This window comes from Bombina bombina, chromosome 1, assembly GCF_027579735.1.
Source record: "Bombina bombina isolate aBomBom1 chromosome 1, aBomBom1.pri, whole genome shotgun sequence".
NCBI classification, from domain to species: Eukaryota; Metazoa; Chordata; class Amphibia; order Anura; family Bombinatoridae; genus Bombina; species Bombina bombina.
Genome location: NC_069499.1, coordinates 249,458,232 through 249,479,777, shown reverse-complemented (window position 1 = coordinate 249,479,777; position 21,546 = coordinate 249,458,232). Strand labels below are relative to the sequence as shown.

At 39.5% G+C, this 21,546-nt stretch overlaps 1 protein-coding gene across 1 annotated transcript in view; it reads left to right on the top strand.

The window, feature by feature from the left end:
- NPAS3 (neuronal PAS domain protein 3) overlaps window positions 1-21,546 on the top strand; it is a 535,722-nt gene that overhangs the window by 391,377 nt on the left and 122,799 nt on the right. Inside the window, exon 5 of the mRNA XM_053697924.1 lies at window positions 17,848-17,966. Coding sequence (XP_053553899.1) covers window positions 17,848-17,966 — 119 coding nt within the window. The remainder of the gene's footprint in view (window positions 1-17,847; window positions 17,967-21,546) is intronic.

Sequence of the window (21,546 nt, the reverse complement as noted above, 5' to 3'; positions counted from 1 at the left end):
CATAGAAAAACATAAGTATATGTATATATAGACATATAAAAACATAAATATATGTATATATAGACATAGAAAACATAAATATATGTATATATAGACATAGAAAAACATAAATATATGTATATATAGACATAGAAAACATAAATATATGTACATATAGACATAGAAAAACATAAATATATGTATATATAGACATAGAAAACATAAATATATGTATATATAGACATAGAAAAACATAAATATATGTACATATAGACATAGAAAAACATAAATATATGTATATATAGACATAGAAAAACATAAATATATGTATATATAGACATAAAAACATAAATATATGTACATATAGACATAGAAAAACATAAATATATGTATATATAGACATAGAAAAACATAAATATATGTATATATAGACATAGAAAAACATAAATATATGTATATATAGACATAGAAAAACATAAATATATGTATATATAGACATAGAAAACATAAATATATGTATATATAGACATAGAAAAACATAAATATATGTATATATAGACATAGAAAACATAAATATATGTACATATAGACATAGAAAAACATAAATATATGTATATATAGACATAGAAAAACATAAATATATGTATATATAGACATAGAAAAACATAAATATATGTACATATAGACATAGAAAAACATAAATATATGTATATATAGACATAGAAAAACATAAATATATGTATATATAGACATACAAACATAAATATATGTACATATAGACATAGAAAAACATAAATATATGTATATATAGACATAGAAAAACATAAATATATGTATATATAGACATAGAAAAACATAAATATATGTATATATAGACATAGAAAAACATAAATATATGTATATATAGACATAGAAAACATAAATATATGTATATATAGACATAGAAAAACATAAATATATGTATATATAGACATAGAAAACATAAATATATGTACATATAGACATAGAAAAACATAAATATATGTATATATAGACATAGAAAACATAAATATAAGTATATATAGACATAGAAAACATAAATATATGTATATATAGACATAGAAAAACATAAATATATGTATATATAGACATATAAAAACATAAATATATGTATATATAGACATAGAAAAACATAAATATATGTACATATAGACATAGAAAAACATAAATATATGTATATATAGACATAGAAAAACATAAATATATGTATATATAGACATAAAAACATAAATATATGTACATATAGACATAGAAAAACATAAATATATGTATATATAGACATAGAAAAACATAAATATATGTACATATAGACATAGAAAAACATAAATATATGTATATATAGACATAGAAAAACATAAATATATGTATATATAGACATAGAAAAACATAAATATATGTATATATAGACATAGAAAAACATAAGTATATGTATATATAGACAGAAAAACATAAATATATGTATATATAGACATAGAAAAACATAAATACTGTATATGTATATATAGACATAGAAAAACATAAATATATGTATATATAGACATAGAAAAACATAAATATATGTATATATTCATATACATATATATTTTACAATTTTCTGCGCAACTTACTCCCTTTTCTTGCACACGGTTCTATTGGTGCCTATGAAAATGTGCTCTTGTGAGCACAAAACTTCCAGGCAATGTGAACATGAGGTTAAACTCGCATTGCACTTAACTTGTAATACCAACGCACATTTGCGTGTACTGGAATTTTGCACTCCAAACTGGTATTACAAGTAGATGGTTAAATATTTTACTCAACGCATCTTGACGCAGCCAAAACTTTTTTTACAGTGCCCTATACTTTTAATTGATAGTGCAGGGAGCGCTGTTAGCTTGTTTATTGCGCTTGGTTAGTTACATGTGGCAATCAAGTGCAATCCAAAATATTGCTGTAAAATGTAGTGCTTTTCAATACCATTATTATTATAGCACAGAACTACACAATGAACTCCACTATTTGCACCATCGGCCTAGCACTCAAGCAATATCAGACATGAATTTTACCGCTCACTTCCATAGTGGTCTATTACGTGAGGGATTTAGCGCACTCACACTATCCAACATGCAGATAGTAACACAACCTATATGTGCATGAGCAATAAAAAATGAGCTAAAAAATAGAAGCACTATTAATTAATCTCAAGCAATATTAATACACAATTGTGGTAATATTTTTGCGCTCAAGTAATCTCAGCCTTTATCTGTGCAATTTTTTTCCAAATAATTCTCTGTAGTTATAGGTTTTTAGGCATACGTGGGTGCTTATGCCTAAAAACTGATAACTATAGAGAGTATAAGAAAATTAACACAGTTTTGATCTCGATTTTTTTAGTTTTACTCTTGAGTAGAGTTAGCAAATAAATAACTTAGCTGCTTTGGAAACGCCTACCCTTTCATATAATTCAAGCTGTTGAATATATTATCCAGTGATCTTACAAGTAGTGTGAAAGCAAGGTTATGTTTTGTGTAACATGCAAAAAAAAAAAAAATGAAATTATCTCTCATTCTTAAAAAAGAAAATGTATTTTTATACAAATGAGCAGTCCAGTGAAAGGCAAACATCTTATCTGCTGGTTTGTGTTTATCTTTTTGGGCTTTAATGCTTGAATTATGCGACCTTGCAATCATCTTCTATGTGATATCGTTAACAGGCAACTATCTCTCCTATTTCTAATGTCACTGAGTGTCTCTTGCTACGGTGGGGGTAGCAGCAGCTTCTTGTTCCCCCTCTCCTCTATTGTACGCCAGCGATAATTCAAGCATTAGGGGAAAATCCATTTATAAATTAAACAAAATGACTTGATATCCATCGTTCCCCAGTTCATCACGCTGTTCAAACAGCCACGAGATTGGCGTCTTGTCCCCGGCCTTCCGAGAGTCTTAGTAATTAGATCTGTGACGGATTTATCCTTTACTGATTGAAGCTTTAAATTAATTGAAGTTCCACGTTTGTGGTTTTGTGATTTTTTTTTTTCATTGCTAGGTTTTCAGCTCCTGTTCATTCTCTCCCGCTCAGTCTCCCGGGTAATGCCGGAATCTGTTTTTTTCCTGTTGTTCTCTGTATCTGAACACAAAGGGACTGACTGAATTTTGGAATTGAGAGGGGTTCTGTTTATTCTGCTTTGCCAGTGCATATTTTCTTCGCTCAAACAGAAGCCACACAGCAGTTGTTCACTTTCGCTTCCCAACAGTCACCCTATTGGCCAAACACATGTAGAAACATCTGGCAGTCTGTTGTCCAAAGGTCTTTACTGTTTAAATTCATCCATGTTTGTCCCCTTTTAACCCATTTCCAAATCATATTACACCTTATCTTCTGTTGTCTAATGGTACATAATCATGCAATAATAAAATGCATCAATTTGTTATCATCATCATCAAATTATTGATGTTAACTATGTGTCTAACCCCCACAAGGAGTTAAACATATAGGTAACATCTTTTTAAGAGGTGCAATCTATTGGACTAGCTAATGAATGTGTCTGATCTATTTATAACACATATGGGCTAGATTACAAGTAAAGCGCAATCAATAGTGCAGGTTGTGTTACGTTTTGCATAACCTTGCACGAAGAATAACGCACAAAATGGTATTACAAGTGGATGGTTAAATTTTTTAATCAAAGAATCTTAATGTGGCCAAAACATTTTTAGAGCACCCTATATTTTTTAATGGTGCACTATTAGCTTGGTCAAGCAGGCCCATTTATCAAGCTCCGTATGGAGCTTGAAGGGCCGTGTTTCTGGCGAGTCTTCAGACTCGCCAGAAACACAAGTTATGAAGCAGCGGTCTAAAGACCGCTGCTTCATAACCCTGTCCGCCTGCTCTGAGCAGGCGGACAGGAACCGCCGGAAATCAACCCGATCGAATACGATCGGGTTGATTGACAGCTCCCTGCTGGCGGCCGATTGGCCGCGAGTCAGCAGGGGGCGGCGTTGCACCAGCAGCTCTTGTGAGCTGCTGGTGCAATGTTAAATGTGGAGAGCGTATTGCTCTCCGCATTTAGCGAGGTCTTGCGGACCTGATCCGCAGTGTCGGATCAGGTCCGCAAGCCCTTTGATAAATGGGCCCCATAGTGCTCGTATTACAAGTGATGAGTTAAGTGTTGCAATCAAACACAATCCAAAATAACACTGTAAAGTGTAGCACTTTATAAGTCTTGAAGTAAACCATTATCATTATTAATAGTATAGCACAGAACTACATGACAAACTCCACTACTTACGCAGCATTGGCTTAGTGCACCCTCTGTTTAGCTCCTTATTGGATAACTGCTTAAGCACACCCCATGTGAGGGATTTAGTGCACCTGGGCTATACTACATGAGATGTTAGTATGCCCTAGACTTTCACTCTAGCAGAAAAAAAAAAGTCCTATTGATTGGGTTTGAGTGATGTTAATCTATAAAAGCGGTAAAAGTTTTGTGCTCCACTTGTAATCCAGGCCTATGTAATTAACCTTTTTGTGGGCAAGTGTGTGTGCAATTGCAAAAAACACTGTAGAGTTTTTATTATTGCATTATGTCCCTTTTAAGATAACATGATTAAGTAGCTAAAATGACCATTTCTATAATAAGAGTAAGTATTATTGTGGGGGGTTAACACATAGATGTTTCTGACTGTGTCTGTTCTAATGACTTGGGGGCCGCAAATCTGCAAGGGGCGGTATTGCACCAGCAGTTCACAAGAACTGCTGGTGCAATGATAAATGCAGACAGCGTATGCTGTCGGCATTTATTGATGTGCAGCAGACATGATCATATCATGTCCGCTCGCACTATAATAAATTGAGCCCTTGGTGGTCACTTTGGCTTACTTATCGTTTACAGACCATGGAGGTTGTAAATTTAAAAGATTTATGATCAGTCTTTGAAGAGATCAGAAATTTGTGAGCAAGATTTTTCAGATTAACCCAAACCATCTAGTACAATCAGTTATCAGATTTAATCAAAGATGATTAAAATAGGGAAAAAAATGATGTGCTAGTGACCTATTGGATTAACGTGCTGTTGGTCCAAAATCTGTCCTTGCTAAGCCAACTTGATTTGGAACTTTTAATATCTCCCATCCCATCTTTGTGTTCTATAGTCCAGCTGTGGGGAACTAGGAAGTAACCTGCATCAGTCAGTGGCAGTTTCAAACTAGGCCATGTTTTTTGGTACTTTATAATTCACAAACAGACTTCCAAATTTCTCCAACATAGGTGTGTCCGGTCCACGGCGTCATCCTTACTTGTGGGATATTCTCTTCCCCAACAGGAAATGGCAAAGAGCCCAGCAAAGCTGGTCACATGATCCCTCCTAGGCTCCGCCTACCCCAGTCATTCTCTTTGCCGTTGTACAGGCAACATCTCCACGGAGATGGCTTAGAGTTTTTTAGTGTTTAACTCTTGTTCAGGCCAGAAAGCCTGTAACTAGAAAAATTTACCATAAAATATGGAAAAAATATATCTGTTGGTGTGAATCTAAAGGATTCCCTTGGGACAAGGTTAAGATTCCTAAGATTCTATCCTTCCTTCAAGAAGGATTGGAAAAAGGATTATCTGCAAGTTCCTTGAAGGGACAGATTTCTGCCTTGTCTGTGTTACTTCACAAAAAGCTGGCAGCTGTGCCAGATGTTCAAGCCTTTGTTTAGGCTCTGGTTAGAATCAAGCCTGTTTACAAACCTTTGACTCCTCCTTGGAGTCTCAACTTAGTTCTTTCAGTTCTTCAGGGGGTTCCGTTTGAACCCTTACATTCCGTTGATATTAAGTTATTATCTTGGAAAGTTTTGTTTTTGGTTGCAATTTCTTCTGCTAGAAGAGTTTCAGAATTATCTGCTCTGCAGTGTTCTCCTCCTTATCTGGTGTTCCATGCAGATAAGGTGGTTTTACGTACTAAACCTGGTTTTCTTCCAAAAGTTGTTTCTAACAAAAACATTAACCAGGAGATAGTCGTACCTTCTCTGTGTCCGAAACCAGTTTCGAAGAAGGAACGTTTGTTGCACAATTTGGATGTTGTTCGCGCTCTAAAATTCTATTTAGATGCTACAAAGGATTTTAGACAAACATCTTCCTTGTTTGTTGTTTATTCCGGTAAAAGGAGAGGTCAAAAAGCAACTTCTACCTCTCTCTCTTTTTGGATTAAAAGCATCATCAGATTGGCTTACGAGACTGCCGGACGGCAGCCTCCCGAAAGAATCACAGCTCATTCCACTAGGGCTGTGGCTTCCACATGGGCCTTCAAGAACGAGGCTTCTGTTGATCAGATATGTAGGGCAGCGACTTGGTCTTCACTGCACACTTTTACCAAATTTTACAAGTTTGATACTTTTGCTTCTTCTGAGGCTATTTTTGGGAGAAAGGTTTTGCAAGCCGTGGTGCCTTCCATTTAGGTGACCTGATTTGCTCCCTCCCTTCATCCGTGTCCTAAAGCTTTGGTATTGGTTCCCACAAGTAAGGATGACGCCGTGGACCGGACACACCAATGTTGGAGAAAACAGAATTTATGTTTACCTGATAAATTACTTTCTCCAACGGTGTGTCCGGTCCACGGCCCGCCCTGGTTTTTTAATCAGGTCTGATAATTTATTTTCTTTAACTACAGTCACCACGGTATCATATGGTTTCTCCTATGCAAATATTCCTCCTTAACGTCGGTCGAATGACTGGGGTAGGCGGAGCCTAGGAGGGATCATGTGACCAGCTTTGCTGGGCTCTTTGCCATTTCCTGTTGGGGAAGAGAATATCCCACAAGTAAGGATGACGCCGTGGACCGGACACACCGTTGGAGAAAGTAATTTATCAGGTAAACATAAATTCTGTTTTTCAGTATGCTGTTTAAGAAGTGTGGAGTATCCCAGCCTGGTCACATCATGTGTTAGATTCGGTACATAACTTTTGAATGTGTTGCCATAAGTCGTGGTCACATTGAGGGTTCCTCCACCCCCCTAGACAACCAGAGATAATTTGTTTTTAATAAAAAAACAAAAAAATTTTTTTTGAAAGCTTAGTAGTGAGAAGGCATCATGGCATAGAATTAGCCCTCAAAATATGCCACCTCTCTAAATCTTACTGCCATATGCTTAGGTTTTGCTGACCTAGGCCAAGATACTGCCCTGGGTGTATGCACCTCACATGTAAAATATGTTTGGGTCTGTGATGTGCTGATAATAGCTTTTGACGGGTAGATGTAGGTTTATTTAGTAGTTCCCTCCATATCCCCTTTCTTGTTTATACCTTCTCACTCCCATGAGCTTTCCTTTCCCAAATTCTCGCCTTTCACATCCTTGTGCACAAGCCTCTCTCGTTTCTTGAGTCTTCTTTTTTACAAACTCTTATTCTATGTGTCGCCCTCACAAACCCTCTCAGAACAAGAGAATTTTTCTCCAACATATCATTCCCAAACACACCCTCACAATGATTGGATCACCCACACACAGCCTCCCATTTGTACAGCATCTCTAAACGAGTCTTTCCTATCTATAAACCCACTTCCCATAAGTCTCCCTCTAACATGCCCTGTCCTCACTTTTTCTGTCCATGACACACCCTGTTCCCACAAGCCTGCCTGTTATCCCTTCTAGCAATTACCGTCCCTCACACCGCCTCAAGCAATCTCTTCTGATCTGCCTCATTCTGTATCTTTACGTTTGTTCCTCTCCAATCAATCTATATTCGACTGCCTTTTTCTGTATGCCTCTCTAGGTCCCTGCTGTTTTTCCGGTTGGTTGTGTATATTTACGTACCTTTGCCATTCTTTCTTTCTTTTCTTCCTTACCCTGTGTCTCCCCTTTTATTATCATTCACCATTATTTCTCTTTTTTTATATTCCTTTTTCAGCTTCCCTTCCCCGCATTCACAGCCTATCTCTTTAATAATAACCTAACTTCCCTACTCTTTCGTTGTTGCCTCTACTCAGTCCCTCATACTGGCAAGATTAAGATGAAGAGGAAAAAGAATTTAAATGAACCCCACAGTTTATGTTATTTTATGAAGGATATTTATTGAACTGTGTAAAACTTAGCTCTAGATAAATCATGTCTATAAAATGCCACAGAATGACGTACAGCTTGGCGTTAATTTTTCTAGATTTTTATCTGCAGTTGATAAATAGAGCCGCTTCTACCCTCTAGTCTCTTCCATCCTTTTTCTTCACCGTTCCTAAGACGTCTGTTTTTATTGGTTTATTGTCATAGGACAGAGTCTTTCCCTGTCTCTAATTGCCTACACTTCTATTCTTTCACCACTTCCTTTATTGTCCCTAATTTCCTCCTTACGCCCTGCACTCTACCTACCTTTATCCCTCCATCTCTTCTTCCTTTTCTACTCTCGCTCTTTTCCTCACCATTCTATCCCACTATTGGCCTGTAGCCTCATCAATACATTTCTTCACTTTCCTAACCTTCTCGCCCTGCTTAACTCCTTCATTGCTTCCCTTTACCCATCTCCCATCCTCCCTTCACTTTTGCTATTTTTCCTCATCGCTTTCTCTGCCTGCCTCTCTTTCCCCCGCCACAGTCTCAATCCCCTTTTCTCCCCCCTCTTTCTTGCAGCGTTGTTGGCTTGCTCTCTTGTGGCTCGCAAGCAATTCAATTACAACAGCTAGAGATAGCGTGTCTCTGGCAGAGAGAGGGCCCGGCTGACAAGAAATATGACAGCCTACTTACTGGGTGTTTATGCAATTAAACTCACCATCACCACACCTGCTGAATGATAAATGGAAGGATCTGTGAGTTTAACTGCACACACACCTTTGACTTCACAAATATGTTCAATGCACCTGTTAAGTGTGTGAAAAGGTGAACTTCAATGAAGATTATGTTATTGTGTTCATACTCATTATCTGCTAAGGTTTGGGTAGCTTCTGTATGCAGATATATTTGTGTGCACAACTTCACCTATAGAAGTACAACTCAGTGTTTTATGGTAATTGTATTTATCTGCAGGTGTGTATGTTGGATGCTTTCTCCTGCATTTGAACATGAATGGATGTGTATATTTCAGTATCTAATGGGGCTTCTTTATAACTAAACTTTGTTAATTTGTGACTGCCCAGTGTACCAAAGCTTGCTAGAAGTAACACCCAGTCCTGCTTGCCTGCTGACTGTGTGTGTAATTGTGCCCTGACCACTGGTACACACTAGAGCCACTGTATAAAGTTAATAAATTACTGCTTTTCTAATGAAAACAACTGCAAGAACTCTGTGTTTCACAAGACATTCAAGAGTTTCGCGTGAACTTTGTTTGAATGAGCACGTTGGATGCTTTTAAATCTTTTGTTCTATGTTTAGGTCAAATCTTTTAAAATCATACGTCCTAAACCCTTTATATGCAGTAACAGGCTTTTTTTTTATTATTTAGGAACCTATGCTTTGGGGATTGTGCCTACCCATTTAATTATACACTATTTAATCATAAGAGGAGATATATTTTATTTGGCTGCAATTGATTTTGTTTATACTGCTAAAGTTACAGTAACATATAACAAATATTGGCAGAAATCTAACAAGCCTCCATACATGAAACAATCAGCTCCACCTAAAATTATAACCCACTGTTGGCTAGATTACAAGTGAAGCACTACTTTAATGTGTGCCTGTAAAAGGGGAAATTTGCCCGTTTACGGGCACACGTTAAATAACCAGCCATTACAAGTGGCTGCTTAATGCTCCCGCAAGCTCGCCAGAGCACTTTGTGCTAAGTGCAACTAACCAGAGGTCAGACATCTGGTTAATTAAAAAAAAAAAAGGCCCTCAATTGCCCCACAAATAAAGTATACAATTCCTTTATTAAAATAAAAAATATGAGCAAAAATAAATAACTGCACAAAGCAGTTATAAGGTTTTAAAGTGAAGGGATGAAGTGCCTTTAAATAGCTGTCTATGGGGACTGTGTTTTAAACTGTAGATATATTGCTATTCCTTGTACGATGATTGTAACTGTAGAATTTCACTTTGGGGGATATTTATCAAAGGTATGTTGGACCTGATCTATATATCTACAGTTTTTTAATTAAATATTTTTATTAAGTTTTTACAATGAGTGTACATTTTGAGGACCATTTATCAAGATCCGAATGGAGCTTGAGAGCCGTGTTTCTGGCGAGTCTGCAGTTATGAAGCAGCGGTCCGATCGAGAACAATCGGGTTGAATTCCGGCAATCTCTATCCGCCTGCTCAGAGCAGGCGGACAGCGTTATTGAGCATCGGTCTTTAGACCGCTGCTTCATAACTGCAGACTCGCCAGAAACACGGCTCTCAAGCTCCATTCGGATCTTGATAAATGGTCCTCAAAATGTACACTCATTGTAAAAACTTAATAAAAATATTTAATTAAAAAACTGTAGATATATATGTTTATGTACATATATATTTTTGTGTTAATATGTGTATACATTATACACATATAAACATATAATTATATATGTATATATTCATATACATATATATTTTAAATGTGCTGCCCAACGCTGCACAACTTACCCCCTGAGCTGCGCTAGGTTCTTTGCCGTGTCTCATTGCATCAGAATGAGGTTCCCACTGGAACCTATGAAAGTTCGCTCTCGTGAGCACAATGCTTCCAGGCAATGCGAATGCGAGGTTGTGTTCGCATTGTGCTTAACTTGTAATACCAGCGCACATTTGCGTGCGCTGTTATTACTGAGAGGAGTGCAAATATCGCGTTCATGATATTTTGTGCTTCATTCGTAACCTAGGCCTATATATGTTACAAACAATATGCTGAAATTCCTGTACAAATACTCAACTTCCTCTTTCCTCCACAGCAGACAATGGGTTAAAGCCAGCAGCGAATCTGGTTAATTCCGTGTGAATAGCGAGCAGCCAGGCCCTGTGAGAGCGAATCCATTTGTTCAGGCAGTGCGTACTTTCTTCTTTATCATAATTCTTTCCAAGTCAGATCTTTTTCCTGATTTCCTAGCGGGCTTCTCTGCCTCTCCAATATCATCCCAGATCCTGGGGCCGCAGTAATGTAAACCCCAAACCTCCCGAGTCCTGTACCTTTTCTTTTTCCTTTTTTTTTTTAAATGCTGGTTTTTTTTTTTTCTTCCAAGGACATTTTTTATTACAAAGCTGACGAAATTTGCATATTAATTTGTTCCTTTCAATTTCGTATATTTCTAACATTAGACAAGACAGGCAGCAGGTATCAGAACTAAAGTTGATAAAATAGTCCAAACACAACACACCTGCTAGGACCATGCAGGAGGCAATGTAAAATCACTGTTATTGAACCATTTTATTCACAAATGAAACTGCAAAGCATGATAAATAACTAAGTGCTAAGTACGTATTTTGTGGATATCTCATGTCAAAGATAACTGGGAAAATGCAGTGGGGCTCATCATTATTACAAGTCAGCATACTGAATGACCAATAGCTAAGGGCTAGATTACAAGTCAGCATACTGAATGACCAGTAACTAAGGGCTAGATTACAATTCAGCATACTGAATGACCAGTAACTAAGGGCTAGATTACAAGTCAGCATACTGAATGACCAGTAACTAAGGGCTAGATTACAAGTCAGCATACGGAATGACCAGTAACTAAGGGCTAGATTACAAGTCAGCATACTGAATGACCAGTAACTAAGGGCTAGATTACAAGTCAGCATACTGAATGACCAATAACTAAGGGCTAGATTACAAGTCAGCATACTGAATGACCAGTAACTAAGGGCTAGATTACAAGTCAGCATACTGAATGACCAATAACTAAGGGCTAGATTACAAGTCAGCATACTGAATGACCAGTAACTAAGGGCTAGATTACAAGTCAGCATACTGAATGACCAGTAACTAAGGGCTAGATTACAAGTCAGCATACGGAATGACCAATAGCTAAGGGCTAGATTACAAGTCAGCATACTGAATGACCAGTAACTAAGGGCTAGATTACAAGTCAGCATACTGAATGACCAGTAACTAAGGGCTAGATTACAAGTCAGCATACTGAATGACCAGTAACTAATGGCTAGATTACAAGTCAGCATACTGAATGACCAGTAACTAAGGGCTAGATTACAAATCAGCATACTGAATGACCAGTAACTAAGGGCTAGATTACAAGTCAGCATACGGAATGACCAGTAACTAAGGGCTAGATTACAAGTCAGCATACTGAATGACCAGTAACTAAGGGCTAGATTACAAGTCAGCATACTGAATGACCAGTAACTAAGGGCTAGATTACAAGTCAGCATACTGAATGACCAGTAACTAAGGGCTAGATTACAAGTCAGCATACTGAATGACCAGTAACTAAGGGCTAGATTACAAGTCAGCATACTGAATGACCAGTAACTAAGGGCTAGATTACAAGTCAGCATACTGAATGACCAGTAACTAAGGGCTAGATTACAAGTCAGCATACTGAATGACCAGTAACTAAGGGCTAGATTACAAATCGATCGCTAATTTATAATGCGCCCACAAATTTGCCCGTTTACAGACGTACGATAAATAACTAGCCATTACTAGCTGGTTATTGCTACCGCAAGCTCACGGTAGCAATTAGACCTCCGAAAAGTGACCAGAGATCAGATCTCTGGTTAATTTTCAAAAAGTGCCCAATTTGCACCAAATTAAAGTATACTGTAATGTTTTGTTTTTTTTAAATAAAAAATAACTGCACAAAGCAGTTTTTAGGGTTTTAATTTGGTGGGTGTGGGGTGTTACAAAAAAAAAAACATCAATGTAAAGTGCCTTTACATAGCTGTAAATATATATGTATATGCTTATACACTTATATATATTTGTGTTAATATGTGTATATACACATATAAACACATAAATATATATTCATATACATTTATATATAAATCTGCTGCCCGTCGCTGCACGGCTTACCCTCTTCACTGCGCGAGGTGCTCATGCAGTATCTGATGGCATGAGAATGAGGTTCCCATTGGAGCCTATGGAAGCGAGCTCTATTGTGCGCAAAGCTTCCATGCAATGCAAACGTGAGCTTGCGTTCACATTGTGGGCTACTTGAAATACCAGTGCAGAATTGCGTGTGCTGGTATTACAAGTAGAGCGCAAATATTGCGCTTGCGAAGGTGCAATTTTGCACTCCACTCATAATCTGGCCCTAAATGTTTATCTTATCAGCTGGAAGTGTACACCTAGATAGATATTTATTAAAACATTCTATACTGTTAATGATCTTAGTGGGAAATCTATAGTGCAATTTTAATTAATATGACTGTATATGGAGTAATAGGAAAAATTATAATCGGAGGTTAAATAGAGCAGTAAGAGGGGTTATTGGTAGAGTTATATAGAGAGATGGTAGGTTTTATAGAGAGTTATAGCACAATGTAATATGGCAAAAGAGGAGGAGTTATAGAAAGAGGTTATAAGGTAAAAAGGAGGAGCTTTAGTAAGAGGTTTTATGATGAAAGAGAAGTTATAGAGGCCGATTTATCAAGCTCCGTATGGAGCCTGATTCCCCTTGTTTCCGGCGAGCCTTCAAGCACTATGATAAATATACCCCATAGCGAGAGGTTAAATGGCAGGAGAGTAGGGCTTATAACAGGAAGTTATATGACAAAATATGAAGGTTTATAGCAGGAGGTAAAAGAGAGGCATTATAGGTTGAACTTCTGTGGAGCAATAGGAGGCATTATAAGTTTATTTTATATAGATCCATTGGAGGATTCTGTTAACATGTATTGAGCAATTGAATAAGTTATATATTTATGATTGTGCGAGCGGACATGATCCGATATAGCGGATCATGTCCGCTGCACATCGATAAATGCCAACAGCATACCCTCTGGGCATTTATCATTGCACCAGCAGTTCTTGTGAACTGCTGGTGCAATGCCGCCCCCTGCAGATTGGCGGCCAATTGCCCGCTAGCAGGGAGTGTCAATCAACCGGATCGGGTTGATTTCTGGCGATTTTTGTCTGCCGTCTCAGAGCAGAAGGACAGGTTTTGGAGCAGCGGTCTTTAGACACGGAGCATCAAGCTCCATACGGAGCTTGATAAATATGCCCCCTAGAGAGGGTATATAAGACATATAGGTAGCTATAGGAGATGTTAGTGGTGTTATATAACCAAGTTTGAGTTCAGAAGTAGATTAACATTATCAGCATGAGGGTATATGATCGAATACGATTAAAGGGGCGTCCATGAGAATAAACAGTAATTTGTGTATCCATAAAGTTGTGGTCTCAGGTCTTTGGTATCACACTATGTTAGATCAGGATGACTCCTCCCATGGTGCCCCCTGCTTCTTCAGCCTGTTGGTTAGACCTATCCTCATCTATTATTCTCAGTCCTTGCTATGACAATAGAACAATTCTTGTTTTGAAATATGGAGCGCATTTCCAGACTCATGCTGTGTGTGAGGGGGGCACAGAGACCCCCTCCTTCCTCCCTGCCGTCTCTCACAATCCATCTCTCTCCTCTCTTCGCTGTGAGGCCTCATTGGGGATACATACATTAAGCCCTCTAAATCGTTTATAATAAATCTTTGTCTAAGGCTCATTTTGACAGTCTTTCTCTCTCTCTCCCTCTTGCTCTCTCTCTTTATCTGACCCTTTTAAAAGAGCTGCTTTTAAAAGCGAATTCTCAGTAGTCTGCTAATCCACTGGGTCTACTGACAGAGAGAGAGAGAGCAGGCAGAGACACAAGAAAGACAGAAAGAGAGACTGCCCGAGGAAATAAACCCACAGTACGCAGGCAGTGCACCGCTCAGTAACCCCTTCTCTGCCTTTGCTCAGAGGTTTTATATTTATTCCCACATTATTATTATATCCCGAAAATCCCCCACTCTGCCAATATCTAGTTAAAGATCAAGGTACATTAGTAATGCGCATGAGATTTTAAACAACTGCTATTTTCGATTTCTATTTTTTTTTTTATCCTAAAATTAGCAGTTGAAATGCTCTCTGCTCTTTCATTCCTGGATGGACAGATAAAGATTCAAACTATAATTACTTTTGAATATGGGGCAAAGGGGAGTTGGTTTCTTCCATTTTAAAAGAAAGAATAAAGATTTAAAATGTTTTCTTTGTTTTGAAGGAGATTGTTGTAAGTTCTCAGTACTGTTTGTCAGTTGTCCGTATAAAATAAACAATTCAGCTCAAAGATTTTTCAAAAAAAGATTTTTCAAACGTGTGTTGCGCTCGTATTACAAGTTAAAAGTAAACGTGATCGCTTGAGAGCAATTGAAGTTAATGCTCGTTGGTATAGTGCATCCTCAGAGGTCTGGTTAACTGTTTTGTGAAACAAAAGGTTTTAAAAAGACAGCAAAGAGAAAGTTTAGAGTCTGTTGTGTCCCTGTAATGCAAAACAATGCAAATTGTACAAATTATTTTTAAAACTTGTATTTTAAATGCAAATCTTTTGCAATACAGCAATTAATTTATGATATACTAGTCCTAAAGCCCGTGTACATGGGCCATTTTTTGCAGTACAGCGGTCCCACCCCTTGCTCTCTCTCTATCCCCCCTCTCTTTTGCTCTCTCTTTCTACCCTCTCTTTTGCTCTCTCTCCCCCCTCTGTTTTGCACTCTCTCCCCCTCTCTTTTGCACTCTCTCCCCCTCTCTTTTGCACTCTCTACCCCCCTCTCTTTTGCGCTCTCTCCCCTTTTTTTTGCGCTCTCTCCCCCCTCTCTTTTGCGCTCTCTCCCCCTCTCTTTTGCGCTCTTCCTCCTCTCTTTTGTGCACTCTCCCCCCTCTCTTTTGTGCACGCTCCCCCTCTCTTTTGTGCACTCTCCCCCTCTCTTTTGCTGTCTCTCTCCCCCCCCTCTCTTTTGCTGTCTCTCTCCCCCCTCTCTTTTGCTGTCTCTCTGCCCCCTCTCTTTTGCTGTCTCACTCCTTACTCACTTTTGCTGTCTCTCTCCCCCCTCTCTTTTTCTGTCTCTCTCCCCCCTCTCTTTTGCGCTCTCTCCCCCTCTCTTTTGCGCTCTTCCTCCTCTCTTTTGTGCACTCTCCCCCCTCTCTTTTGTGCACGCTCCTCCTCTCTTTTGTGCACTCTCCCCCTCTCTTTTGCTGTCTCTCTCCCCCCCCTCTCTTTTGCTGTCTCTCTCCCCCCTCTCTTTTGCTGTCTCTCTGCCCCCTCTCTTTTGCTGTCTCACTCCTTACTCACTTTTGCTGTCTCTCTCCCCCTCTCTTTTTCTGTCTCTCTCCCCCCTCTCTTTTGCGCTCTCTCCCCCCTCTCTTTTGTGCACGCTCCCCCCTCTCTTTTGTGCACGCTCCCCCTCTCTTTTGCTGTCTCTCTCCCCCCTCTCTTTTGCTGTCTCTCTCTCCCACCTCTCTTTTGCTGTCTCTCTGCCCCCTCTCTTTTGCTGTCTCTCTCCCCCCTCTCTTTTGCTGTCTCTCTGCCCCCTCTCTTTTGCTGTCTCTCTCCTTACTCTCTTTTGCTGTCTCTCTCCTTACTCTCTTTTGCTGTCTCTCTCCCCCCTCTCTTTTGCTGTCTCTCTCCCCCTCTCTTTTTCTGTCTTTCTCCCCCTCTCTTTTGCTGTCTCTCTCCCCCTCTCTTTTGCTGTCTCTCTCCCCCCTCTGTTTTGCTGTCTCTCTCCCACCCCTCTCTTTTGCTGTCTCTCTCCCCCCTCTCTTTTGTTGTCTCTCTCTCCCTCTCTCTATCCCCCTTCTTCTGCTCTCTCTATCCACCCTCTTCTGCTCTCTCTATCCACCCTCTTTAGAGCTCTCTGTCTCTCTGCACTTCTGCAGCCGCCCGACATCTGGCCCCGCCCATGCCTGGCCCCGACCACGTCATGCCCGGTCACGCCCACCCCTATCCGCCCGGTCACGCCCACTCCACCACACAACGCCAGGTCAGTTGGAGGGCCAGGTGTGTTTGTCCTCGCACGCAGTCTCTACTGCGCATGACAGCTTCGGACAAACACACTTGGCCTTTTATTATATAGGATACAGTGTTCTCCTCAGGACCTTTTTGCGGTTGCACCACCCGGCTGATTTTACTGACCACTAGACTAAAATTTTATTAAGATAAAGTTAGCTAATATTAAAAAAATTCAATTGTGTATTGCACAAATTAGCATCAAATACATTTATGCAATAAATTTGTGATTTGTATAGCAGAAAAACTATATAATATTAGAAAATATTATAATGCACCCACTCAGCTACTTCATAATGCCACCTGGCTAGAAAATGTTTACTGTGAAGAACAATGATATATATATATATATATATATATATATACTGTATATATATCATAAATGTAATGCCCCTTTAATTGTTTCATTGGTTAGTACTTCCTAGACCAAATCCTTAAAAATGTCACCGTCATTTTTACATTATAATCCTATAAACATGTTACTGCTATTGATACTTTTGTATCCTATAAGGGACTGTTTAATGACTGCTGAGATTACACTTCTAATTAAGCCATTAATATTGTGTGATTGTATTTGCCCTCTGTACCACGTCTGTGATCCCATTCTCTGGTAAAGCAGCGCAATGGATGCTCCAACCAGTCGGATATGAAGCAAGCACTGTCCGGTGTTTGATCTTTAAGCTTTTGATTAAAACTAATGAGCTTGTTTAATTCAAAATGGGAGCCGTCTGATAAAAGAAATAAGTTTGATGCCACGGGATGAGAGAGAAACATTACAAGCATAAGAGAGCCCTCTGCATATGGGCAATGTGTGTCTCCCCCACCCTGTTTCCTTCCCAATTGCTTTTTTTGTTACTGTCAGGATAGCAACACGTCTTCTACTCTTGTGCATGTGGTATGGTGGTGCTCCAGTTTGACATATTGTCCTCTGCTTAATATTTTTGTTTGCCTTATTGCCTCCTGTTCTCTCTTCACAGTGGAGTCTGCCAGCCCTGGGACTCTCCCTCAGGATAACACGTTAGAGCGTTCCTTCTTTATTCGCATGAAATCCACTCTGACCAAGAGAGGTGTTCACATCAAATCTTCGGGTTACAAGGTAAGTGGTGAAGAGAGTTGCTTGTCTTTAGGTATTTTTTATGTCTAGGATGTCAGGTTGCTGCAAGTCGCTTGTGCAGTGATCGTAAGTCTATTTACAGAGAAATATCTGTATATGATAGACAGACACTAGCTACACGTGCCATACATACACAACAGATATACCCATGCCTCCCTATTCTCTGGATTGCATATGGTTGTGAACAAGCTTCCTACAACAAGTGATGGCGGAAAACGTTTTGGTGCAATTGTGTTGACCCTTTCCCCCATTCCAAATAGTAGATTGATAAAGTTTGTTTACATCAGCAACCAGTTGGCACTTGGGTAAGGAGGAATATAGCAGAGAGAGAGAGAGCGCTAATGCACCTTTATGTATAGAAGATTTAGAAAAACAAACTTACTGAATCTAGGAGAGCATACATTTTAAAGGGACAAGAAAATGAATTGCTCTAATTCATTAGAATACGTCATTTTTGCATTAGTGTTGATTTCTAGGTGTTTAAGCCGCACAAAGGAGTTAAATATATAGCTAATGCCCTGATTAGGAACCATAACACTGTAGATGAAGATTGGCGGCTATGGCTACATGTGTATGTTACTTCTAATTGGCTCATCAGCTGTGTCATGCTCAGGGACATTAGCTATGGGTTTAACTTTTTGCAAGGAGGAAACTAGTGCCAAAATGACTTGTTATTATTATTATTATCAGGTATTTGTAGAGCGCCAACAGATTCTGCAGCGCTAGTTCTACTAAAATTAAGGGATTTTTGCTATACAATGTCCCTTTCAGTATATCTCTGACCACCCAGCACCTCTCAAGACATGTTATAAGTTGCAGTACAATCTCTGTTCCACCAGAACTTAGTCTATGGAGTTGAGTGATTCCCTAGTCTCCCGGCTATGTTTGAAAAGTCTGCAGCCTCTACCCCCTCTCATTCCCCCTCTCACCACCCTCCAATTTGCTTTTCAACTTCAAGGCCTTTATCTAGCTTCCAATTGAGTCTGGAAGGAGATCACCCCCAGGCAGAATCCAACCTAAAGGTATCTTTGAAGAGGCTCTGAGTATAAAGAATCCGGACAGTTCCTCTCTCCTGAGGCTGGAAGGGAGGGAGAGAGGGAAATAAACCAGCTCTCTACTGTGCTACTTAGTAGAGTAACCCAGCAGTGCACTGTCCTATACAATGAAGGAGCACTAGCTATAGATATACCATACATACCTAGGTTATCAGTCAGTGATTGCTGTGCAACCCAGCTCACAACTCAGCACAATAACCGGCTGTAGATCTATGGTACAACCCATACTAGGACTGTCAGTAGGATGGAAAGTATTAACCTCACAGGTGAGTTTCTGTGATATTACCTGCACCTTATTAGTAATGTACAAATAAAGCATACAATTGTCAGAGCTCAAGCATAAAGGAGTCCTTTAAACAAACATTTTTTTTAAATGCTGAAACATTTTTGAGTTTGTTTTAGGGTGCACAGATCTGCATATGGTATTAGACATTTAGATAACATAATTCAGAAAGGATGCATGTACAATTTTTACATTTGCTCGTATCCAATAAATTCCAATAATTGATTGGTTGCATTAAAGAATAAAAAAAATGTATAAATTATTAGAAATATGAAAAGCACATTGTGAAAATGCAAACAACAGATAGAAAACGGGCTGAGGAATAAGTGTATGCAGTACACAGGCTAAACTGTGCTGGCATGAGGAAAGAGAGACTGGACCTGCCTATTGTGGTTAGCTTTTCCCCAGTACACCTTCCTTTTCCACTGCTCCCACGTTCATTTTGAATACTGATGCTTTACAAATACCTACATGATATCAGCCACTGGGCCATATATTGGGTACCTAGTCTAGCAGTATAGGCCATGCAGAAACCACCACTAGACAATGGACTGCCTTTCTGCTGTGTATGATACTGAGCCTTTATGTTATACATAGTCTGGTACTACCTGCTTTATGTGGGATATTAGCAATGCCTGCTGTATGTGATATCAGAGGCACCTACTGCTGTATGTGAGATCATAGGCACTACCTGCTGTATGTGAGATCATAGGCATTTCCTGCTGTATGTGATATCAGAGGCACTTTCTGCTGTATGTGAGATCAGAGGCACTACCTGCTGTATGTGAGATCATAGGCATTTCCTGCTGTATGTGATATCAGAGGCACTTTCTGCTGTATGTGAGATCAGAGGCACTACCTGCTGTATGTGAGATCAGAGGCATTACTTGCTGTATGTGAGATCATAGACACTGTCTGCTGTATGTGAGATCAGAAGCACTTCCTGCTGAATGTGAGATCATAGGCACTTCCTGCTGTATGTGAGATCAGAGGCACTGCCTGCTGTATGTGAGACCATAGGCACTACCTGCTGTATGTGAGATCAGAGGCACTGCCTGCTGTATGTGAGATCAGAGGCACTGCCTGCTGTATGTGAGACCATAGGCACTACCTGCTGTATGTGAGATCATAGGCATTTCCTGCTGTATGTGAGATCAGAGGCACTGCCTGCTGTATGTGATATCAGAGGCACTTTCTGCTGTATGTGAGATCAGAGGCACTGCCTGCTGTATGTGAGATCAGAGGCATTACTTGCTGTATGTGAGATCACAGACACTTCCTGCTGCATGTGAGATCAGAGGCACTGCCTGCTGTATGTGATATCAGAGGCACTGCCTGCTGTATGTGAGATCGGAGGCACTGCCTGCTGTATGTGAGACCATAGGCACTACCTGCTGTATGTGAGATCAGAGGCACTGCCTGCTGTATGTGAGATCATAGGCATTTCCTGCTGTATGTGAGATCAGAGGCACTGCCTGCTGTATGTGATATCAGAGGCACTTTCTGCTGTATGTGAGATCAGAGGCACTTTCTGCTGTATGTGAGATCAGAGGCACTGCCTGCTGTATGTGAGATCAGAGGCATTTCCTGCTGTATGTGAGATCAGAGGCATTTCCTGCTGTATGTGAGATCATAGGCACCGCCTGCTGTATGTGAGATTTTAGGCACCGCCTTCTGTATGTGAGATCAGAGGCACTTCCTGCTGTATGTGATATCATAGGCACTGCCTGCTGTATGTGAGATCAGAGGCACTGCCTGCTGTATGTGATATCAGAGGCACTTCCTGCTGTATGTGAGATCAGAGGCACCGCCTGCTGTATGTGAGATCATAGGCACCGCCTGCTGTATGTGAGATCATAGGCACCGCCTGCTGTATGTTAGATCAAAGACACAGCCTGCTGTATGTGAGATCATAGGCATTTCCTGCTGTATGTGAGATCCGAGGCACTACCTGCTGTATGTGAGATCAGAGGCACTGCCTGCTGTATGTGATATCAGAGGCACTTTCTGCTGTATGTGAGATCAGAGGCACTTTCTGCTGTATGTGAGATCAGAGGCACTGCCTGCTGTATGTGATATCAGAGGCACTGCCTGCTGTATGTGAGATCAGAGGCACTGCCTGCTGTATGTGAGACCATAGGCACTACCTGCTGTATGTGAGATCATAGGCATTTCCTTCTGTATGTGAGATCATAGACACTTCCTGCTGTATGTGAGATCAGAA